This window comes from Gadus morhua, chromosome 16, assembly GCF_902167405.1.
Source record: "Gadus morhua chromosome 16, gadMor3.0, whole genome shotgun sequence".
Classification (NCBI taxonomy): Eukaryota; Metazoa; Chordata; class Actinopteri; order Gadiformes; family Gadidae; genus Gadus; species Gadus morhua.
The window spans coordinates 32,128,857-32,153,010 of NC_044063.1; the positions used below are offsets into that span (position 1 = coordinate 32,128,857).

Sequence of the window (24,154 nt, forward strand, 5' to 3'; positions counted from 1 at the left end):
TAGCGACCGTCGATAAATAGCGGCAGCCAGGAGGGACTACTTTTTGGTAGTCTTTAATAAAAACGGCTATTTTGACTTTCTTGGTTTCTTTTTAAATGAAGTGTGTCAATGACTTTCGTTTCGCCATAACAGTAACCGTTGTATAAAAGCAATAGATCACTTCAGTCAGTGGCATGTGCTCATTATAGGCCTACCACTGTGAAGGGGGTCGCCGGCCCTCCGCTGCGCGTCGGGGCCGGACAACGGCCCTTAACAGTGGTATAATGAGCACATACCACAGCCTGGCGTGATCTATTGCTTAAATATAATGCTATGGTTTATATATATGTTGTTGTTTTTTTCATGGTAAAAAAAAGTCATTTGACAAGTTAAAAGTAGGAATCTCTAAGTCTATCAAATGCATGAAGCTTTTTCCATATTAAGTCATTGTGCTGTGCTGTGCTGTATTGACGTTTGAGAATGTGCTGCCGGATCTCCGCCACCAGATGGCGCCCGAGGGGGTGAAACCATGGGTTAAACGTTTAGGCCAGCCCACATTTAGGGAAAATTTAAGCTCCTCCTCGATCTCCAGGCCCCCAGGAGCAGTGCATACTTCCGCAATCCACCAGTGCTCAGAGGCCAAGCCTGGTATTGCAGCTGTTTAGGCTGGCTGTGGACGGGGGTCCGTTATTTCATGTGGCCCAGAAGTAGATATCGCCGTCCACTCCAATACAAGTGGGGAACAGGAATGTGTCTCCGCAAAAAATGTCTGGATATCAATCAAAGGCTCAAAATTACCTTCATGCCATGTCCTAAAAAAAATTAAGTTTTTTCTTTTCAAAACGCCACCTCAAGCGTTTTATTAGCCGTTATCTCGCTGGGGAAGAGGGGTGTTCAGCTGAAAGGAGTCGTAGTAAAACAAATGGCATCCGAGAGGGCCTAGTTCAGTGCTCCGTTAACGTGTCCGATTTTTGGACTGGTTCATCTGCTGCTCAATAACTCTCACGGTCCTCTGCTTGCGATCATTGTGATTCATCATGTATTGATCAATTTATTCAAAAGATCCAAAGACAATGTGGTATTGGCATATATATTCCAGAATTTGAAAAAGGATATATAGAGTGGGTGACTCTACCAGTATACTCAATCGAGATGGCCACAATAATAACCGCTCTGGGTTGTAGATACTAAACCTCTTAGATCAGTGATATGTACTGACTCTATGGCAGTACTACAACGTTTTATAACAGATAATTCAATACGTGAAGATTTGGTGATAGAGGTAAAGCATCTTCTTTTAAATATTATAAGCCTTGGTTTAGTAATTCAGTTCTGTTGGATTCCAGCCCACCATGGAATATATGGCAATGAAATTGCTGATAAATTAGCTAAAAGATACTAACCTAATTAGAAGAATTTAACCTTAAGTATATATATTTTTTATTTATTCATTTATTTAGTTAGTTTGTTTTATTTTGTTTATTTTGTTTCGTTAGTTTGGTTTTTTCTTTGAATTTATTATTATGATTTAAAGTATCATTTGCCAACGTCCTTGTCACACACTCCTGTGTAGTTGTCCAGTAGGTGGCGGTATATGGGGAAAAACTATGATCCGCCACTAAACAAGAAGAAGAAGAAGATCTCTGCATCCGGTACGTCACGGACTAGGCCACCTGTCTTGGCCCCATAACGCGGAAGCAAATCGCTCCTGTATGTTACCCTGCGCCACTGAGCAGTTTGTATAGGAATGAATGGGCGGCCATTTTCCAGTCCGTGGTCCATCCTTTATTATGTCCATGCTCGATCTACCAGCTGCAGTCAGGGGCCATGGCAAGCCAACCCCGCCAGAAAACGGCATCATTTAGGGTGCACTCACAATAGGCCATCTGGCCGTGGCAGTGGCCGTTTTCACACCTAACCGTGCTCAAATCTGCCAGTGTGAGTGTGGCCAGTCTGGCCAGGCCAGGCCAATTTGGCCACTTGGGAGAGGTGTGCTGCCACGGTATGGGCCGCTACGGTACAGATGCTAATGAGCCGACACGCGCACACGCACGGCTACGCAACCTGAGCTGGATGACGTATAGTCCATGCGACGACCACGGACATAATAAAGGCGATGAGTCTTCTTTCCCATTAAACGGTAAACATATATCCAAATAAGCAACAGACTCAGCAAAATGCGAACTGTGTTCTCTGTGTTGCTGTCCGTTGTTGTTAAAACTCTGACTGGCGGCAGACTTTATTATGGTGCATGCAGCGGACGCTTGGTGATGACGTGTTACTTACGACGTGATGACGTATGTACAAGAGCCTACCGTGGCCAGGCCACAGTTGCGACGGCCACGGCCAGTATGGGCCGTGGCCAGAGAACAATGGTATGGCAAGCCATCCCCGCCAGAAAACGGCATCATTGAGACGCGATACCACCTTCATTACGCCGTAAAAAACGCTGTTAAATGTAGAAAAAAATCATATGCGCAAAAAAGCGCCGCTTTTTACGCCGCAATTAAGCTTTTCAAGTGCGCACGTAAAAAGCACCGTTTTGAACATCATACCGCACCTTAAAATACGGCGCGTTTGTGCACATCACAACGGCGTAAAATATGGCGTTTCTCTAGTATGCTAATAATCTCCGCCCTTCTTTTCTCTCAGCTAATGCATTTGAAGTGTTTGAGCCCAATCGCTGACCAAGACAAGCAGACCAAATCAGTTCAGCACAGATCTGCTGTTGTAGCGTCATATAGATATATATATTAGTAAATGCAGTTGTAACAGTGTGGTCACTGTGGCCCAATCGATAGAGACGCTTGCTCTGTAGGCAGGAGGTTGTCGGATCGAATCCATTTATTTTCAGATTTCTGTAGCCTACGAAATGAATAGACTAATATGAATTCTTCAAATATTAAAACACGATTGATTAGGCCTATAGCCGACATATGCTATATCAGCCCTAATCCTGAACGCACCGTGCGTACATTTTTCATGGCATTTTCCCCGACAGACAGACAGACACTTTATTTACCCCAAACTAACTTTCATAATCCAGCAGGTTACACAATACAAATAACTCTTAAGCAAATACAGACAGCCTATACAGTAGGCTAATATAGCGACCACCTCAGCAAAAGGTAAAATGTAAAAAGAAGATATAAGCTAAATTTAAAATACAGATGCTGTAGCCTACATAAAAATACAGATGCCACATGAAATATGAAAATAGGATACAATGTATAATTATGCAAAACTAGGAACTAGGCTATAATGAGAATACTTGGTTACAGCTGTGCAATGACTATCCAAAATGAAATTAGTTATATGGAAAGATTTTTGTCTATGGAATGATCCTGTCACTTTACTGCCACACATTGTATGTGTCAGTAAAGTGATAGAATATAGGAGGTATAAGAATCTGTGTATGGTTCGTTCTTTGAATATTCCGATTTAAAACAAAATCAGAAAAAACAATTAACAGGATTGTTTTTTGGTTTTTCTGATTTGGTTTTGAAACTGAAAAAGGGCAAAAGGAATAAACAAATAAACGGCATTTGTGTTTGTGTGTTGGTTTTTTAAACCCGAAACAGAAAAACAAAAATAGATACATGCATATAGGCTACACCAGAAGGCAGAACGCAGCGAAGAAAAAAGAGCCAACCACCTTAACCAGCAATAGACTAATATATATATATATATATAATTAGACTAGATAGTCTAATTATATTTAGCCTTAGTTATGGCCGCACTTGAACGTGGTTCAAGTTTTTTACGGCATAATGAAGGTGATACACGTCTAAATGATGCCGTTTTCTGGCGGGGATGGCTTGCCATAGCGGTTTGATGTTCAAAACGACGCTTCTATGTCGTATAGGCTTCGCCTTTTAAGGCTATCGCTATTGGGTTATCTATGGAGCCAGTTTCCTGCCATAATTCAAACCTGAAAAAAAAAGTTTCAAAGGCTTGTAAGTCTGGGTTTGAAATCTCAACACCTTGTAAAAAAGGTTTTGCAACACTGAAAAAATAGATTATAACCTGAAAAAAATTCAAACAAAAATTCAGGCATCTGTAAATATGATTTTGTGTTCTATTTTATCTTCTTCATAATTTTCACCAACACATTTTCAAAGTATTTTTTTTTTCACAAACATGTTTTCAAAGTTCAAACAATATCACCAGCGAATTTGCAGAGTTTCAAATCTGGCACTGTTCTAACAGTGTATTTCATTGTTTCCCGGTTTTGAAACCTTGTAAATGGGATTCTGCAAACAGGTGTTCATACATTGAGAAATACGTTTTGAAAGGTTGAATATTTATTTTTAAAAACTTGTAAAGGTGTACGTTTACGCCATTGCAATGTATTTTTTCAGAACTGAATTTTCGGCACTGACTTTTCAGAGATTTGACCACACAGGCGCAAGCTTTGAGTCACGTGAATATTGGCAGTGTTCTGTCGCGCATTCGTTTTGAAACTCCTGACAGTCAAAGTCTGAAGAAAAAAAAAACGTTCCTGGGGGCGGGACCATTTAGCTCTAAACCTATTGGTTGCTCTCGGCTGACGTACATTCCAATCACATGTGCCGTTCACCGGGCTGTGCGTGATTGACAGTGCTCTGCCGATGACAAGAATGTGATTGGAATGTACGTCGGTACATTCCAAGGGGTCAGACAACTATCATACCGTCGCAGTCCACCGCCCAGACTCCCCCATCCGCCAACACCCGCATGGGGATAAGGGAGGGACGAAGGATGTACATGTGCCGTTCACCGGGCTGTGCGTGATTGACAGTGCTCTGCCGATGACAAGAATGTGATTGGAATGTACGTCGGTACATTCCAAGCGGTCAGACAACTATCATACCGTCGCAGTCCACCGCCCAGACTCCCCCATCCGCCAACACCCGCATGGGGATAAGGGAGGGACGAAGGATGTACATGTGCCGTTCACCGGGCTGTGCGTGATTGACAGTGCTCTGCCGATGACAAGAATGTGATTGGAATGTACGTCAGCCGAGAGCAACCAATAGGTTTAGAGCTAAATGGTCCCGCCCCCAGGAACGTTTTTTTTTTCTTCAGACTTTGACTGTCAGGAGGTTCAAAACGATAGTTATGTTATTATAACTCTAGTTCTATGATTGTAGGCGTAGCCGTCTAGGCTTCGCCTTATGGGCTTGTCTGAAAATCGAAACTATGCACCAATCAGCGTGGGCACCGCCCACATTTCCCACGGTATCGTGTCTATATAACGCGGTGTATACCGTCCCTCATCCTCCACGCTTTTCTTTCAGCATTTGGAGGGTACAGCAGGTGGGAAACTACGCCTACGCCTACGGCTACGCCTACAATCATAGAACTAGAGTTATGATAACATAACTATCGTTCTATTTCATGTAGGCTACGCCGTCTAGGCTTCGTCTTATGGGCTAAGGTGAAGCTGCGAGCGGAGCCCGATCAATGTACTCCTGCTGGACCCCAGTCAAAACGACTTAAGTCACCAGAGCACATTAAGACTCAAAAAGCCAAGGAAGTGTAAAACACAACAGCTTAATAAAAAACGAATTCCTCCTAGATCAAGCAAGGCAATGATGAAGAGAGAAAAAAGTGAGTCTATAAAGACTCCGGCTCTAATCCGTGCTTCATGGAACCCAAGAAAAGGAAAAGAAAAACCAGAGCAACACGGTTTCCATTAGGTCCGCTACCACCGGGGGTGGAGCTACGGAATCCGTCTCTCCAATAAGGGGTCTCTCTCGGCCGTTTCTTATTTGAAAGAAACGGCGGGAGTGCCATACTGGCAAACAAAACCACCTGACAATTGGCGGGCCAATGGAAAAAACCCAGAGCCTTTTTTTCATTTGAAAAAAGGTGGGAGAGTAAGACTGGTAGTCGTCCAACTCGCCAGCCGGCGAGAGGAAATCCAACCACGCCGTTTTAAAGAACATGTAAAAACGGACAAAGGGGCCGGGGGAAGACCAAGACGCAGCCGCGCAGATGTCTTCCACCGAAACGCCCTTGAGTAGAGCAGTTGAAGCGGCCACACTCCGTGTGGAGTGAGCTTTAACGCCCAACGGTGGCGCCAAGCCCTGCCGAGAGTAGGCTAAGCAAACACCCTCACATATCCAGTGAGAAAACCGCTGCTTAAAGAGAGCGCGGCCCCTGCTAGCGTCACTATAACACACAAACAACTGTTGTGTGGAGCGGAACGCGGCCGAGCGGTTCACGTGCATAGCCAATGCCCGAACCGGGCACAGGAGAAGCAACTCCGCCTCCGCCTCACTAGAATGAGGCGGGGGGTGAAAAGCCTTAAGCACAATATCCCTAGACCGAAAATAACTATTAATGTTCTTCGGGAGGAATGCAGGATTAGGTCTGAGCAACGCGAAGGAGCTGTCCTCGTTTAGCAACAAGCAGCTCGGGCTGACAGACAGAGCGGTTAGCTCACCGGCCCGCTTGGCAGAAACCAAGGCCAACAAGAGCGCCGTCTGAAAGGACAGGGCATCCAAAGGGGCCTGAGAAAGAGGCTCGAAAGGATTCCCGGACAATCTGCGCAGCACGGTGGGTAGATCCCAGCGCGGTGTAAGCACGCGTGAAACAGGCCTAACCCGTCTAGCCCCACGCAAGAATCTCTTGACCAGTGGATGGCTGAAGAGCGGTCCACCATCACAGCCTGCATGGCCAGCCGAAACAGCTGCCGCATAGACCTTGATAGTGGAGAAGGCCAAACCTTTCTCCAATAAGTTTTGCAGAACCGAAAGCACGCTTCCCACCTCGCATTGAGATGGGACAGCGTGGTTCCTCTCACACCAATTAGAGAAGGCGCACCACTTCGCCGCATAGAGGGAAGAAGTAGAAGGCGCACGAGCACTCTGAATAGTGTTGATAACCGTCTCAGGCAAACACTTGCCCTGCAGGATCAACCTCTCAGGAGCCAAACCAACAGCCGTCCCGAGACATCGGGCGGGTGGTGCACCGTCCCGTGGGCCTGTGAAAGCGCATCCGGCCTGAACGGTACCGGCCACGGCGCCGGCCGCGAGAGCGCGGCCAGCTCTGGAAACCACAGAGCTGAACGGTTCTCCGGGGCCACTATTATCAGGGACAGTCTCTCCTGTCTGACCCGTTCCAGAAGAGGAAGGATCAGCTGGAGCGGGGGAAACGCATACAAGAGAGCCTGCGGCCAAGGTGTGTGTGCCAACGCATCTACCCCCAACGGGGGGAGATCCCGAGGGCTGAGGGAGAACCATCACCTGCAGTGCGTGTTCTCCCTGGATGCGAAGAGGTCTACCTGCGCTGTCCCGAACCTCTGCCAGATCAGTCTGACAATGTCGGGATGTAACCGCCACTCGTCTCAACGGGGACCGCCTCGAGACATGAGGTCCGCCCCAAAGTTCTGGGCGCCCGCGATATGCAGGGCTCTCAGACTGAGGAGATACTGGTGAGCCCAAAGCCAGAGCTCGACCGCCTTTCGGTGGAGATCAGGGGAGCGGACTCCCCCCTGTCTGTTGATGTACGCCGCCGCCGACACGCTGTCTGTCCTGATCAGAACGTGGCGGCCGCGCACCAGGTGAAAGAAATGCAACAGCACTTTCCTCACAGCGTCAAGCTCCAACACATTTATGTGTGCTGCAGGGGGCGTGCGCCACTCGTCTCCGACCGAGTGAGAGAGGCACGTTCCTCCCCAACCCGTCAACGAGGCGTCCGTGAAGACCACTATGTAGGACGCCACCCTGCCCAGGGGAACACCCCTGAGAAGGGCGGAGGGTCTTTTCCAATATTCCAGGTCCGGCGACACCGAACGGGGAACGAGGAGCACCCTGAGCTTGTGTCGTCTGGGGTCCAACCGTTGGCGAGCAAACCACCGCTGGAGTAAAAAGCAGACCCAGGGGGACCACGGGGTGGGCAGCTGCCATCAGCCCTAACAGGCGCATGGTGGACAGTGCGGTCACGTTTCTGCGAACGCGAAAACGGGAGAGCGCCGACAGGATGGCGTCTCGCCGAGGAGGCAAAGCATCGCAGTCATGGTGGCTGAGTGTAGGCAAAGCCCCAAGTAGACTGTCTGCCGGCTGGGGAGCGGGGAGCTCTTCTCCCAGTTGATGGCAAAACCCAGTTGCTCAGAATAAGCAGGTCGTCTAGGTAGAAGAGAATCCTCTTTCCCTGACGCCTGAGCGGTTCCAACGCCGTCTCCACACACTTTGAGAAGATGCGCGGAGCCAGGGAATAGCCGAACGGCAGGGAATAGCCAAACGGCAGGGACTGCCGTTCGTACACCATCCCCATAAAGGCAAAGCGGAGAAACTTCCTGTGCGCCTGCCGAACAGGGACGTGGAAGTAAGCATCCTTGAGATCCAGGGATGTGAACCAATCGCCCTCTCTCACACACCGGAACAACGCTCCGACAGTGAGCATTCTGAACTTCCTCGTGGCAACGAATCTGTTGAACACGCGAAGATCCAGAATAGGTCTCTTTTCCCCTGACTTCTTGGAAACCAGGAAGTAGCGGGAATAAAACCCTAGGTGAGACTCGTGGGGGGGAACGACAGTGATGGCCCCCTTCACCAAGAGACGTGCCACCTCTGCTGCCAGAGCCGTGCTCGCAGCCGGATCCCGTAGCGTGGTCTCCACCAACCCCATAAAGGGTGGGGGACGACGCTTGAACTGTATGGGATGGCCCCATCTCAACGTGGTGTCCAACCACGAACGCACCGCTCTTGCCAACACGCATAGCGGTCGGAGAGAGGGCGAGCCGACAGCTGAGGAAGACCGTCCACGAATAACCCGTATTCCTCCTCCTCTTCCTTCCCATGAAAGGGAGCAGGCTCAGCGAGCGTAGGAGACGTACCAGAACCAGCCGCTGTAAAAACAACGAGCTGTCTAGACGTCGCGCTCGTGCCCGCTGAACAGGGAGCGAGCCGTCCGGCCGCCGCACCTGTGCGCATGCGCTGTCCGCAGGCTGTAGCCACAGCGCGCGGACCCATCTCCTTAACTATAATGTGGGGAACCAGGAGACCGGTACAAGCGGCCGTATCCACGGGCTCGTGCAACGAGTCTCTGATCCGTCCACGAGGCTCCAAGGAAACGCCGCTTCTTAGAAGCAGGTGAACCAGAGGCCATGTGAACACGCCGTCCGACCGCCACCCTACAGCCACCGGGCTGAGAGGGGGAAAGAGGCAAAATGGAGGAACGCACCACAAGCGTAGGACGCAGGTGGCCTAAGGAATATCGCTCTTTAGGTACCATGTACTGCCGTTCGGCCGAACGGTCTTTACTTTTTTCTTTAATAGGGAAAGAAAAAGTAGGAGCAAGCTTCCGGAACTTCCCGGTCCGTGGCGCTGCTCTCCCCGTCTGCGGCGGCTGCGGCTGCTGCTGCTGCTGCACCGGGGCTGGGGTCGGAGGCGCCCCCCTGGAACGCTGGGACCGGCCTGGACCCCGTTTCCTCCCAGCCTGCTGCTGGTGCCCGTGAGAATCGGTGCCCGTGAGAATCGCCCCGAACCGGGAACGATTCTCACGGACTGATGGCTGGTGCGCAAGCACCTCGGAGAACCAGGGACCAAATAGGCCATCCGGCGCTAGTGGACCCTGGACGAGGCTGGCCCGCTCTCGTTCCGGCACCGCAGTGTGGGATAGCCATATGGCCCTTTGAATCATGGTAGCCCACGCCATATGCCGGCCGGCCGAAACGGCTAGCGGCTGGCATAGCTGGAGGATGGCGCTGGAAAAGCGGGAAACCGCCAGCCATCTCGCGGCTTCCTCCGGGCCGTAGGCCTCCCTGTCAGCCGACAAGGAGACCATGGCAGAGGAGAGCAGGGCGATGTTGTTGACCGCCGCCGCGGATTGAGAGGCACAAATGAACAGCCTGTCCGTTAGGCCGACAATCTGCTTCTGGAGGCGGTCGGGGGGCAGCGGCTTTTCGTTAGGGCGCCATCCGGCGCCCGGACAGAGAAGCGCTGCCAGGGGAGGCTCCAGGCGAGGGATCCCCCTCGCCTGGATCCTCCCCTGGCAGCGCTTCCCTGGCAGCGCCGATACTCCCCTGAGTATCGGCCCACCCCTCCACGTTGGTGAAATCCATGTAGGATCTTACCGGAGCCTTCAGGGTCGAAGGGTCCCCACCTGCAGCAGTAAACAAGTGCTGCACAGGCGGGAACAAGGGGCACTGGGTAACCCGCCGGGAAGAAGATGGGGTGCGAAAGCACTCGCCCTGCATATCGTCAGATACGGGGGCGAGAGGCAGGGCCGGCATGGGAATCCCTTTGATGGCCGCCGCTTCACCCCATGGACGAAGTCTTCGGCGACTCGGCGTCCGGTTTTTCCCGCTCTCGGGTTACAACCGCCACCGTCGTACAACACGAGAGACCGCGCCGAATGGCCAATCTCTTCGGGGAGATCATGGGTGAGGCGGCGGCCATCAAAGGGATTAACCCGCCGGGAAGAAGATGGGGTGCGAAAGCACTCGCCCTGCATATTTGACTGTGGTGTTAGAGATATGATTCACAATAAAATTAGCAAAGTTTGAAATTATTATTTTGGAATAAAAGCTCAGCAAACACGAAAAGTGTTGCTGTTTCATCAGTTCAAGCATTTGTGTGTTTTGAGATAGATGAAACGTATCTCTAGAATTGATACGTGAATCAATTGCTCCTCACATGAGCCAGACGCCTCCCCAGTCGCCAAGGACATATCTGGCCTCTTGGTATGCGTCACACAAGTGGGCTCTGATCTGCTCATTCTGGCTCTCGTCGCGTACGCGTTTATGTCACATCCATGTGCAGTACAGGCAAACTACATCCAGTTTCACACACTTTTGCTCACTATTATTTCACCCTGTCTGCCATCTGTGTTGTTGAGTTGATGGATGAAAGAGCCACGCTCAGACATTGACAGCCTTTAATTGTTAAATTTATCCAGCGCAATCGTGTGCGATTTGCTATCTTGGTGCTTTAAACCAGCGGGATTGAGGAGCTTCCAGTCCCAGTATCCAGTCTGGCTAAACTTCTCCTCCCTGCCCCGCTCACCAAAGTGCCTGCACATCTTACAGAAGGCTGCATCCTTCTTAATGTTGTACTCAAGGAAATTGTATCAGCTGTACCAGTTTTTGGAGAAACTCCTTGCTTTGTCACCCATCACTGTGACTGGATACTTAAGCACTGGTTGAGTTGCGGGCTCATCCACGGTAGACAGATCCACAGGGCTATCATCACTCGCGGGTTAGAGGCAGAGGCAGAGGCGATAGAATTGGCGCTGGTCGCGCTAGCATCCTGGGGTGGCAGAGAGGAAGATGTAGGTGTTGTGAATCTCAGCTCTCCTTCATCTCCTGGTTGCAGGTATGACTCCGAGACCGTTCGTGTACGTTTAAGGTACCTAAACAACGACGGTTGCAGCATTGTCCTTTACTGGAATGATGTTTACACTTTCAGATCACTTGGATATTTAGACATTTTTTGCACATTTAAAAGCCGCTTAATACACGGCTATGTTGCCAAAGCGAAAATATAACTTCACAAGGTGGGTCTTTTTATAATTACCATTCGAATTGTTGATCAGGCCTCACTCTCCTCCACCGTGATAACATCAAAGTCACCACTGTCACAGTCCCCCATCACTCCTCCTTTGAATGTCTAGCTGTAAAACTCACAGGCCCCAAACCCAATATCATGGTCACCATTTACAGACCACCAAAACCCTCTGCTGTTTTCCTCAATGAATTCTCATCACTACTTACATCTGTATGTGCAATGTCCCCCACTGTTATCCTCCTTTGTGATTTCAATGTCCACATTGACAACCCATCCTGTACTTTTGCTAATGACTTCACATCACTTCTGGACTGTCTTGGCATCACACAACATCTCACCCTCCCAACCCATAACAAAGGTCACATTCTGGATTTAATTTACATCTCCACCAAACCCACCGCTGCCATCCCCCCCACCTCCCTCATCACGTGCCTGGAAGAGATCCGGAGCTGGTTGAGCAGGAACTTCCTGAAACTCAATGGAAACAAGACCGAGGCCCTGCTCATCGGCTCCAAATCCACCATCACCAAATCACAACACACCCCAGCTCCACTCATAATCATCGATGGATTCCCAGTACCCTTCTCCTCCAAATTCAAGAGCCTCGGCGTCATCCTGGACAACACCCTCTCATTCGCACCCCATATTCACAACATCACCCGGACTGCATTCTTCCACCTCCGCAACATCGCCAGACTCCGCCCATCACTGACCCAATCCAGCACTGAAATCCTAGTTCACTCATTAAAAATATATCATTAAAAATATATTATATATTATCTTATTTTTAATTTTTTTAAGAAAAGTTTTGGGTGGGCCTGTTGAACAGTGCCTGTTAAACGCTGAATAAAAAGTGAGAACGCAACGCCACTTTTGCGTTTTCTGTCAAGATCGTCTCCGTCTAAGTAATGCTGAATGTGATTTTAAATCATGATGAATCATGGCCATTAGGAATAGTACTTTTACAATGGGTTGGCTTTGCCCCAGGACGTGATAGAACACACAAAACTAATCCCAAACAAATGTGTATTTTACATCCTGCATTTGCTTTCGGTAAAATTCATCAAAGTATTCCGCTTCTGCTGCAGTTAGATGATTCTTCCAGTCTCCAGCAATACCTGAAAAAGAAGATATATGATAAATGATGAAGAAGTATTGAGGACTAATGATAAGATCAACCATAAATGTGTGTTTCTGCTCTTAGTAATCCCTTACCTTTCCTGAGGAACTCTGACCCATTCTGGTCCATCATTTTACTTGGCATCAGGGAGTAGTTCGACATCTTGTTCTTTTTCATATTCTTAAACACACATCGATCGGTAATCTTCCTTATCATCTCAGAATCCAGAGGTGTGTCCAAGAACTGAGCCATCCGGGTCACAGAGGCCTCCAGATCCTACAGCAACAGAGGTTACCAAAGCACAGTGTCTAGAGTATTAATTATCATCATCATCCCCATCTTCATCTATATGAATCTATCAATATATAATCTAAATATGTGTTATAAGTGTCACGATTATTATATTAGTATTAAATATAACCAGTTTAAGTTCTAAGATTGATCTAGATTGTTATAATGTACATGATTAATGGAGCTGTATTTGCAGTCTTCCTACCAGGATCATCTCTTCATAGGAGATGTACATGATGTGCTGCTGTTCTGCAGCAGACAGCCAGCCCTTCACGTGATTGAACCACGAGCCAAAAATCGCTAAGGTTAGAGATGAAAAAAAGGATTAAATATTAAGCCAAGCAGTGAAAACAAACACAAAGGGTAAAAGTGAACAAACGCTATACACAAGCAATCCATATACTGTATACCTTTTCCATCAAGAAATTTGTGGAGAAATTCAGTCTGTGTCACTGGACTAACCAAGTAGGAGGTCATCCTACTAAAGTGAGAGTAGGAAGTGAATACATCTTTCGGGTTCCTCATCACATAAATTACCTAAATAACAAAGAAAAACACACACACACACACACACACACACACACACACACACACACACACACACACACACACACACACACACACACACACACACACACACACACACACACACACACACACACACACACAGGTGGCTTTACCTCAGCAATAACATTTTGATTGTTACTCATACCAATTCACCTAGCAGGCAAGAACTTCTGCTCAATGACTAAATTATGAAGTCTGAGCATACAAATAGTTCAAAATATAAAAATAGCAGTTTACAGGGACATTTCCATTGGTTTATATCTTTCCATGATGAACATGTATGGCTCCAAGCTGTATAGCATACCCTCGGTTTGACCTTGAGGAAGCCCGTTGACATCATGTTGTACTGGAAGTGAGTAGTGAAGACACGTGGGGACGGTCTCTGGTCCAGGTTATGGATAAATGCTCTGGACTCCAACCAAGGGACCCGGGACCAGTTGGGCACAGTGTCCACCACTACTGGGTCTCCCTGGCTCAGGATCAGAGGTACTATCTCCTGCATCCATACTGTCCCTGAAAGCATCACGCAGGGTGTTATTGTGGGGTTTGTGGTGCTGTTGTGTACTTCCTGTTGCAGTCGTCTTATTTGATTCATGCGCTTTTATTGGACAACTGGTTGTGATGTATTGGCTTATACCATAGTGCTGTTGAATACTCCATCCTGAATATTACTTTGATTACTTTTCAATACCTGGACAACTCTTAAATGCAACAATATGCTAAAATCATCAAAAATATATTTAAAATATTTAAATTTCATATAAAAGTTAATCTGATATACTTTTACACACAAGTTAATTAGCAGGATTCAATCCATGTTAATTCTGCTAATTAACATGTAATTAGCAGAATTTCAATTTCCATGAATGTTAACATTTACTTTTGAATGTTAAACACGATGAAAACGACCACCACGTTATATACATGAATGTGTAACAATTTATACATGCTAATTATTAAACTTCCCACCTGCATACTACTTTAAAACTAATTTAGCAAAACTGCTTCTTACTATTTGATGCATCAAACATTCGCCATTTATTTCCATTGGGTATCCAGGAATGCCCTTACCTGACTTGGGATAAGTAACAATCAGAATGTCCTCTGGACGGAAAGAGAACTCATCGTAGTACTTCAGGCTCTCTGGGGTATGAGTCTGTTTGATCAAATGCACACCCTTGTACACGATATACAGGTCTTCTTCTGCCATATCTGCAACCTGCATAGATAGGAATGGTAGTTGACAAGCATACAGTGAAAGACTTTATAGAAGCATTCAGTCACTGATCTACAGTCCTGAAGGGTTAATAAAATGACTGAATCAATGAATTGCTGATGATAATGAAAAATCTTAATCCAAGAGTATACTGGGCCGGGGTCTGGCTGTACATAACCAGAGATGAACAACAAAATAAATATCAGATATCTCTGTCTTGTAACACAACATTTTTAGAATTTGTCATGTTATAGTCATCTATAGTCGTTGGGTAGCCCACTGTGAATGTGTCTTAGACGTTATGCTAGTGACCAGAGGCGTCCCTGTCTTCTGAAGATTGGTATGAGACTGGTAAAGAGGCAGCAGGACGGGCCTCAGCCACGCATCATTCCCCAGATGTTGGGGGACAGAGAGAGACCAGAAGGGCCGCTTTACAACCTAATGAGATACCATTCAGTACTAGTACAGATTGTACGAGATGTTCCAGTTTCAAAAAGAACACGTTGTCACTTAACTTTGGCAAGCGTATGTCCTTGTGTGACATTTTGTAAATGAATCATTCTTCGGTCTGAGGTCTCCACAGAAGGAGGGTGGAGTAGGAGCCCAATTTATGGGCGAATTGACAGAGCTTTTTCTAGCAGGAGGTGTGATCTTAGACAATGGGCCAAATAGATTGTGAAACTATGCATCCGTGTCTATGATGCCCAGCCCACCTCATACACCATTAAGTAATTAATCATTCTTCAGTCTGAGGTCATATTGTGCTCCTGAACCTAGGATCAAAACATAATGGAACATAAATAAAGTCAGGTCTCCTAAAGCACCTTCGTCACACAAACACACGCAGACTCAGACTATCCCGCTCTCTCTCACTCACTCATGTGGTATATTGTGTGCAAGATCGCCTTTGAGCTTTCGTTAACCACTTCGTATTGATACTAGAATCAACGAGATGTATAAATTGATAACCAAGTATTTATTATCAGATTATAAACTTTTATTTATAGGTATAGAATGGGTCCTGGACCCACAACCGGGAACAGACACATTATTAAGGTCAGATATAATTAATTTCAAGAATTTAAATGCATTTCAATGAAATAACGATCTGCATTCATCCGGAAAATCAGTCAAATCTTCTCTGAGCTAGTCCCAGGTTATTAACACACAGAGAGAGCAAGAACAGAACTAATCGACTTTGCGGATTGGCTACCTTTCCCAAAGAACGATAGAAAACACAATAAACATATGTTCTAATCCCAATCAAATGTGTGTTTTACATGTTGCATTTTCTTTTGGTAAAATTCATCAAAGTATTCCGCCTCTGCTACGGTAAGATGATTCTTCCAGTCCCCGACAATACCTGCAAAAGAAAAGATGAATCAGATGAATGATGAAGAAGTGATAGTACTAAGGGCTAATGATATGATTAACCATACTGTTATATGGGGTTATCAAAGCAGAGTTACTGAAGTATTTATTTTAATCATCATCCTAAATAATCATTAGCATTGTCTCTCTTCGCATCATTCCGGTTTCTTTGTGCCACTCCCAGCCTATGCAGGTTTGTGACAGACCTTTGATATCTCACCCTTCTGGGGTTCAAAAAACTAAACATCAGAGGTTCTACATAGAGTGATAGGTTAAAAGCATCATGACTATTCATTTTCTTAGTATGATATAGAACCACTTTAAGTTTTAAGATTGATCTAGATTGTTACAGTGTACATGATAAACAGAGGGGTATTTTGAGCTGTATTTGCAGTCTTCTTACCAGGATCATCTGTTCATAGGAGATGTACATGATGTGCTGCTGTTCTCCAACAGACAGCCACCCCTTCACGTGATCGAACCAAGAGCCGAAAACCACGAAGATTAGTGAAGAAAAAAGGTCATTGCAGATGTGAATCTGCGATGACCGAAGACATCAAATACCCATCATTCAAAGGGTAAAAGTGACTTAAGTATACCAGCAATCCATATACACCTTTTCCATCAAGGAATTTGTGGAGAACTTCAGCCGTGTTCCTGGATTAACCAAGAAGGAGACCATCCTACTAAAGTGAGAGTAGGAAGTGAATGCATCTCTCGGGTTCCTCATCACATAAATTACCTTAAATAACAAAGAAAACACGCACACTCACACACACACAAACACGCACACGCACAGTTATCATATCAAGTCCCATAGTGTAGCAAAGTAGATGATGCAAAACCCTTCCTTTTAGACACAATGTATAAACATTTAGAAAAGCCTGGATCTCATGCTACATTGTTATTTGCAGACTTTTCTTCTGCTTTCAATAAGATGCAGCCACATATTTTAATTGAGAGACTAGCTGCTGAGTTTGACTTACCCCATCAGATACTGTTGTTGCTTTTAAACTTCTTAACAGACAGAACTCAGAGGGTCTCTGTAAATGGACACTTGTCCCAGGCCATTACCTCGAATACTGGTTCACCCTAAGGGTGCGTACTCTCACCCCTGTTGTTCATTTTATGCTTCGCGTTGTGTCGGCGAAATGCACATCGCTTGGACCCCTGCATAACTGTTCGCAGTTCTAGTTCATTTTGTACACAGATAGCTGTAGGTCCTCGCAACAGGGAAGTTATCTAGCTAAATACTCAGACGACACTGCGTTGCTGTCCCTTTTCCAAGGTCCACATTGCAGCCATGGCCTTGCTTTGACATCGTTTGTTAATTGGTGTGATAACAACTTCTTAGATCTAAATGTAGAAAAAACAAAGGAGCTAGATTTTAGGAAAGTGAAGGGAGCGCTCAAACCAAGTGTCATCCATGGGGAGGAAGTCCAACTTGTAGACACCTACAAATATCTAGGCACAGTATTTGATAACCAGCTTAAATTTCAAACAAATACTGAGGTAATTGTTAAAAAGGGACAACAAAGGGTACACCTAAAGTTATTTTGAGAAATTTTTACCAATCTTTCATTGAGAGTCTTTTAACTTTTTCATTTATATGCTGGACAGTCGGTCAGTGAAGGACATGAATAGTTTAAATAAAATTGTTAAGATCTGCTCTAAGATCACTGGCATCCAGCTCAAGAGCATAAGTTCATTGTGTAACAAACAAGCAGTCCAGAAAGTTAAAGGCACTATCAGTCCGCCTGACCATGTTCTCAGTAAAGAATTTAAACTAATGCCTTCAGGGCGGCGCTACTGTTCAATCAGGACAAGAACAATGAGGTACTCCCACTCTTTAATCCCTGCAACCATCAGGTTACTAAATGATGACTGATGAAGAGAAAGTTCTCTCACGGACACGTCGGACAGCGAAATATTTGATTTAATCTTAAGGCATGATCATGGGAAAAGTACTGGCAGCAAAGTTTACCGAGAACACATTCGACGAGACAATAGATTCACAAGATTCTTATAGGGAACATTTTCATTGTGGGAAGGGAGTGGGAGTGACCTTAGGCCAAGTAAATTTGTAATACAATGGGTGGGTATTGGACATGTCTGCAGGTTTGGCTCTAAACGAGTTTACACAACAAAGAAGTCAGTTGATTGGCCTGGTCACAAAACCAGACTTACTGGCTCCAGTGGGAACTTGAATACAAATTAACTTAACCTCTCTCAGTTTAAGAGAGGAAGGGATTTGTTTTAAGTTACAGGGAGAATGTATACAGTTCCTTCTAATGTAATAATTATATAAACAAGGTTAATATATAATATGTTAAATGTGTGCGTTGGACTGCCTTTGATATATGTTTTTGTTTGCCTCCTATTGCTATTTATTGTATTTATTAAGTAATTTATTATGTGAGACTGGAAACTGTGAACGAAATTGCCCATTTTGGGGTAAATAAAGTTTTTCTAATCTAATCTAATCTAGAAGCGGGAGTGTTCAGGGACATTTCCATTGGTTTATATCTTTCCTTAATGAAGATGTATGGCTCCAAGCTGCATAGCATACCCTCGGTTTGACCTTGAAGAAGCCCGTTGACATCATGTCATACTTGAAGTGAGTAATGAAGACGCGTGGGGACGGTCTCTGGTCCAGGTTAAGGTCACATGCTCTGGTTTCCTCCAACCAGGGTACCCGGTCCCAGTTGGGCACAGTGTCCACCAGTTCCGGGTCTCCCTGGCTTATGATCAGAGGCACTATCTCCTGCATCCATGTTGTCCCTGAAAGCATCACGCAGGGTGTTTTTGCTGTTGCGGTTGTCTTATTTAAAGGTCCCACAACATGCTATTTTATGGATGCTTTAATATAGGTATTAGTGGGCCAATAACACAGTATTCAAAGACGTTCCCGAAATTCAACCGTGGTGCAGAGTTACAGCCACTCCGAGCTAGTCGCACATTGAGCTTCCCCCAAATGCGCTGTTTTGGTGTCTGTAGCTATAATGCAAATGAGGAGGAGCGCGGCGGGTCAAGGAGGAGGGTGGGGGTGTGGCCCTGAGCAGCTTGCAGCCACGGTACCAAGCACTCTGTTTACAGTGGATGTATCTCACAGGGATGCAAACAGGTGAAGGGTCAAAAAAGTGAGTACATCGCGGCGACTTGCCGATCCCACATGAGACCATGGAAGGGACGCAATGATGAAAAGGGCCAAAGATTTCTACTCCATTCTTTATTGAATTGTAAACATATTGGCAATAGCTAGAGTAACGGATTAATACAACAAACAAAACAACATTTTCATTGTCATTTTGACAGAATTACTTCTTTTTTTTTGCCACCAGGATCTCGAGTGCCCGACGCCTTTCTTTGGCCGCATGCTTCATTCTTGCCCTCTTTTCGGCTTCGAGTGCAGCCCTTTTACTGTCCTCTGCAGTTTGTGCTTTCTCGTACCCATATTCTTTAGCCCTCTCCATTGCTGAAATCCGGTTCTTTTGGCGTCTAGCCGCATCCCTTGCCCCAGCAGTCTTGATGTTTTGACACAGCCTTTGATCCAATTTCCCATATTTTGGATCGTCCCTCTTAAAAATTTGAGTGGCGGACATGTTGCCTGATTTTAGTGTGTATTTAACAGTTTGGAATGCATTAAATGTAGGGATAGCCATGTTGCTGCTCTTTGGGTCAATAATGTCCCCCATAAGGTTGAAGGAGGCCTCCACCAATGGGCCATGAAAGATGGAGAGGGCGGCTTTCACGACTTTGCTCAATGCAGGGAACTTTTGAGAATTGAAGACCTTGGCCAACCAAGTGACCATGTCCTCTCCCTCACTGAATGAGGCCAAATCTGGAGACACACTGTACCCAGAGGTGGACATCACTTTCAGGGTCTGTGAAGTGTTGAAGGTTGGTGGCCAGCTTCTTCAAATGGATCACAGCTTGCGAGTGACCTCTGAGGATGGGGTCTAGAGCAGAGAGGGATTGTAGGATGGGGTTCTCCAAAGGTAGTTTCTTTTGTAGATATAGGCCAGGTCTGAAACATGTGGGCCTAGTCCATGGTGAACCAAATTGCAAATTTTAAGTCCTAGTTAATTTCATTCAACATTTACTACCTGAATGGTTTTTACTTTACCTCCCTACATTAGATAGAATCTGACTAAAAGAGTCACTAAACAATAAAGCTTAATGCACAACAGTTTCGACCGCCTGTTTCATTCATCATGTAACACACAAGACCGGAAACCATAGCAACGCCGGTATACAAACCCTGAGAAGCCCAATCCCTGTGAGCTCCCCGCGCTACGGCCATCCGGAGGCGCAGAGCTTTTGGCTGTGATATTATATATACAATTATATCATATTATATACTATTATATATATAGAGCTCCGGGAGTCGCATACGGCAACAATCACTTTCTCCTCCATGCTGCAGTTCACCCCGGACTGCACTGCACTGAGTTTGACGGTTAAACGCTGATTGACTGTTACGTTACACATGTCACTCAGTGGCCACGCTGTTGAACGCTGATTGGCTGTCATCACACGAAATTCGCGTCAAAGTTTAAATATTTCAAGTCAAGCGAATTTGTCGCGCCACAAATCCTCATGAACGCGCTCGCCTGTGCACGGCGAAAGTATGGTGTGACAAATCAAAACTTATCGCCGGTTTTCCCTCGCAAAAAAATTGCCCGATACGCCTCACTTTGTATGGGATCCTGTCGCCCCGTCGCGTTTGGTGCGAACGCACACATCGCAAGCTTTCACGTTCCCTAGGCCTAGATTACCTACGCCACACTTAATTGGTAACAGTGTTATCTCTAACTATGCAGGTCTATACGCTAGCTAACATCAGCTCAAGTTAACTGATATCATGGATGAAAATGACCAGTCATCCGATGTTCAATACCAGGACATAAATCCAAAAAAGGCGGAGAGAAACGGGGAGATTTCCTGTGTGGCCATCAGTTTGATTGTTATCGGCCTTCCTTAATTTTTTATCTTAAAAAAAACGGGGACAGAGTTTATTTTTATTTTCCCGGGGATAGGCAACCAAAAGCTGCGACTGTCCCCTGAAACCGGGAACGTCTGGTCACTCCATCATGGATACTTCCAAGACAAATAATATTCATGTTAAACTTTCAGCAAAAGACTGCAACCTTACCTTAAGCTCTCATTCTTTACTTTCAGAAACCGGTCGAAATTTTTGAAATTCCCCAACCATTCAGGAGTTACGGTACATAGAAGCTCACGTTACAAATACTTCAGGTGCTGGTGAATCTTGTCTCTGTGATTTGACGGTAGTTCTGCGGAAGTGGTGTGGCTACCGTAATGATTAATATACGGGCGCAAGCTCTATTTCTCCGCTTGATAGTTTTTGAACGATTTAGATGGCAGAAAGCATAGCAGAAACGGTTAGTTACGGGAATGAGGAGTGCGCATGCGCACGAAAGTTCTGGCGCAAATTAGACCCCCCCCCCCCCCCCCCCCCCCCCAAACAAAAACTCCTTGGATCTGCATGAACCACACAAGTGACCCATTTGGCCGTCAAAAAAGTGAGTCTCACTTAAAAAGTGAGCTGTTTGCATCCCTGATCTCAATGGCGAGGCGCACACAGCCTTTAGCCGTGTTCTGTAAATATTCTAGAACACACGGGAGTCCTGGAGCTCTTTTTCTAAATAATAACATATTATACATAGATATCTATATCATATAATATATAATGTAGCGCCGGGGTTATGTTTGTTGTTTTGTTATACGACTGCTATTGGTTGATGTGTTCCCATCATGCTTTGCGGTGCGGAAGTTAGGGGAGGAGTTAAAAAGACATTGAGCTTTGTTGTGGTTACCAGGTGCTCGTTGAGCTTTGTTGTGGTTACGGGGTGCTCGTTGAGCTTGGTTGTGGTTACGGGGAACTGGCGATTTTTCAATAAAGTCACTGAAAGAATATAGCACGCCTCTGCTTTTGATATTCGCCACAATAATATCACGGCCAAAAGCTGTGTGAGCCGATATTATGAATCTCAAATGACCGCGTTGCGTTCCTGGTTCTTCCACTTCCACATCAATCTGAAGTAGACTGAACTGCGACATGGAGGAGAAAGGGATTGTTGCCGGGCAGCGCTTACCTCCGCCTCCTGCAGCGCCGAGGCGGTGGTCCCTCGGCAGCGGTCCCTTGGCAACGGGAAGCGGGCTCAAGCGGGAGACATTCGCGGCCAACAATCCCTTTCACCTCCATGTCGTGGTTCATGTTCTTGAGGGAGTCAAAGCCAAAGTTCCTTTCCCCAAATTCATTCTCAACCATGGCTGAGATCACCCCTGGGTCCCCCGCTACATTCTCGTTGTGGAAATACAAGAAACGTCAAAGAACCGACAGCAAACACTTGCGTCACAGTGTGTGCAATCACACACACACACACACATGTGGCGCTCGCATGGTCCTGTCTCATTGGCGGGCCAAATTCTCTGGGCGGGCAAGGCAGAGAAAGGGGAGGAGCTTAGATCCTTTAAGACGACATATGGGAGCACATTCCAAATCAGTGTGCTTGAGCCTCCGTTTTCTTCAAAGGCGAGCAGAACACCTAGTGCTCGTTTTACACCGAACGCAAGTTTTAGCCACTGGGGGACCATAGGCAGGCTAGGGGAACTCATATTTATTTTAGAAAACCTCATAAAGTGAGATTTTCATGCCATGGGACCTTTAATACATGTTTTTTTAAATGGCCAACTGGTTTTGATATCATTTTTTAAACACCATTATTAGGCTATACCACAGTGTGGTTGAGTACTTGATCCTGATTGATCAATATCGTTCCAAGAGTTGATTATTATTTGTATTACTTTGCAATACCTGGACACCTCCACAAATCCAACAAAATGCGTAAAGTGTCATACTAGCATCATCTGTTGTTGTTTATTCAGGTCATTATTTCCAATAATGGGAGACCCCATTGTGGTTTATTCCACATAGTCTATGTCCATGTCCATACTTGTTGTTCACAGTGTTTAACACATTTAACACTACATGTTCAAACACATACACAAATTCTTCCTGCATTTGCAGGAAGAATTTCAATGAATGTTAACCTTTGCTTTTGAATGTTAAACACGATGAAAACAACAACGTGAATGTTGAGGAACCAAGCCTAAGATTTTTACTCTTGTGTACTGTACAATAAGATAATAAGATAATAATAAGATAATAAAAGTGATTCTGATTCTGATTTTGAACACAATATATATAAATGTTGACAATTTATAACAACTTATATTTTTTAAGGTCCCACCTAAATACTACTTTAAAACTAATTTTGCAAAACTACCTATTAATATTTTTTTTGCTTCCATTTGCCATTTACTTCCACTGAGCGACCAGGAGAACTCTTACCTGACTTCGGATAAGTTACAATAAGAATGTCATCTGGACGAAAAGAGAACTCCTCGTAGTATTTCAGGCTCTCTCTGAAGTGAACCACTTTGGGCAAATACACACCCTTGTACGTGGTATACAGTTCTTCTTCTGTCATTTCTGCAACATGAATGGATAAGACGGGTAGTTGACAAGCAAGACAGTGCGAGACGATATTGAACCTTCCGGACTTTTGTCTGCAGTCCTGAAGTTAAATTAATAAGTAATCGAAGGTAACACTTTATAATAAGGTGCCCTAATACATAGCAAACTAGTCATTACCTAACCCATTGTCAAAATTTGTTAATTACTACTAAAATACCAATTTGGCACAAGTTAATAGTTTTTCATCATTAATTAAACATTAGTTGTTTGCCTAACCCTAAACCAACCCTAACACACGACCCTATCCCTAACCCAAACCAGCGACACTCTGTGGTCAGTGGAAAAAAAAAAATTAACTTGTGCCAAATAGACATAGTAACAATTAATAATTATTACAAATAAATGCATCTTTATTTAACCAAAACAGGATAAAACATATATATAATTGATGCAATTTTGGGCGATTTGAACGAATTTCGAATGCACCGCTTTCAACCACAAATAAAAACGACGTAAAGCAACTCAATACGAACAGTTCCTTACATTAATGGACAGTAACGCATTTCACCTATGAAATGCATTTTTTCCGGGCACTGTTCCGTGCGAAATCC

At 45.5% G+C, this 24,154-nt stretch overlaps 1 protein-coding gene and 1 pseudogene across 1 annotated transcript; both read right to left on the reverse strand.

Annotated features, from left to right (window-relative positions):
- Positions 1–12,243: 12,243 nt before the first annotated feature.
- Positions 12,244–14,688, reverse strand: LOC115561388 (sulfotransferase family cytosolic 2B member 1). The gene is made up of 6 exons (XM_030381423.1): positions 14,524–14,688; positions 13,757–13,965; positions 13,296–13,422; positions 13,091–13,185; positions 12,690–12,870; positions 12,244–12,592 (listed from the first exon to the last, which is right to left on the reverse strand). Exons 1-6 carry the CDS (start codon positions 14,675–14,677, stop codon positions 12,483–12,485), a joined length of 876 nt encoding a protein of 291 aa, XP_030237283.1. The 5' UTR covers positions 14,678–14,688; the 3' UTR covers positions 12,244–12,482.
- A 723-nt stretch (positions 14,689–15,411) lies between these two features.
- On the reverse strand, positions 15,412–23,556 carry LOC115561611 (sulfotransferase family cytosolic 2B member 1-like; annotated as a pseudogene).
- Positions 23,557–24,154: the final 598 nt, after the last annotated feature.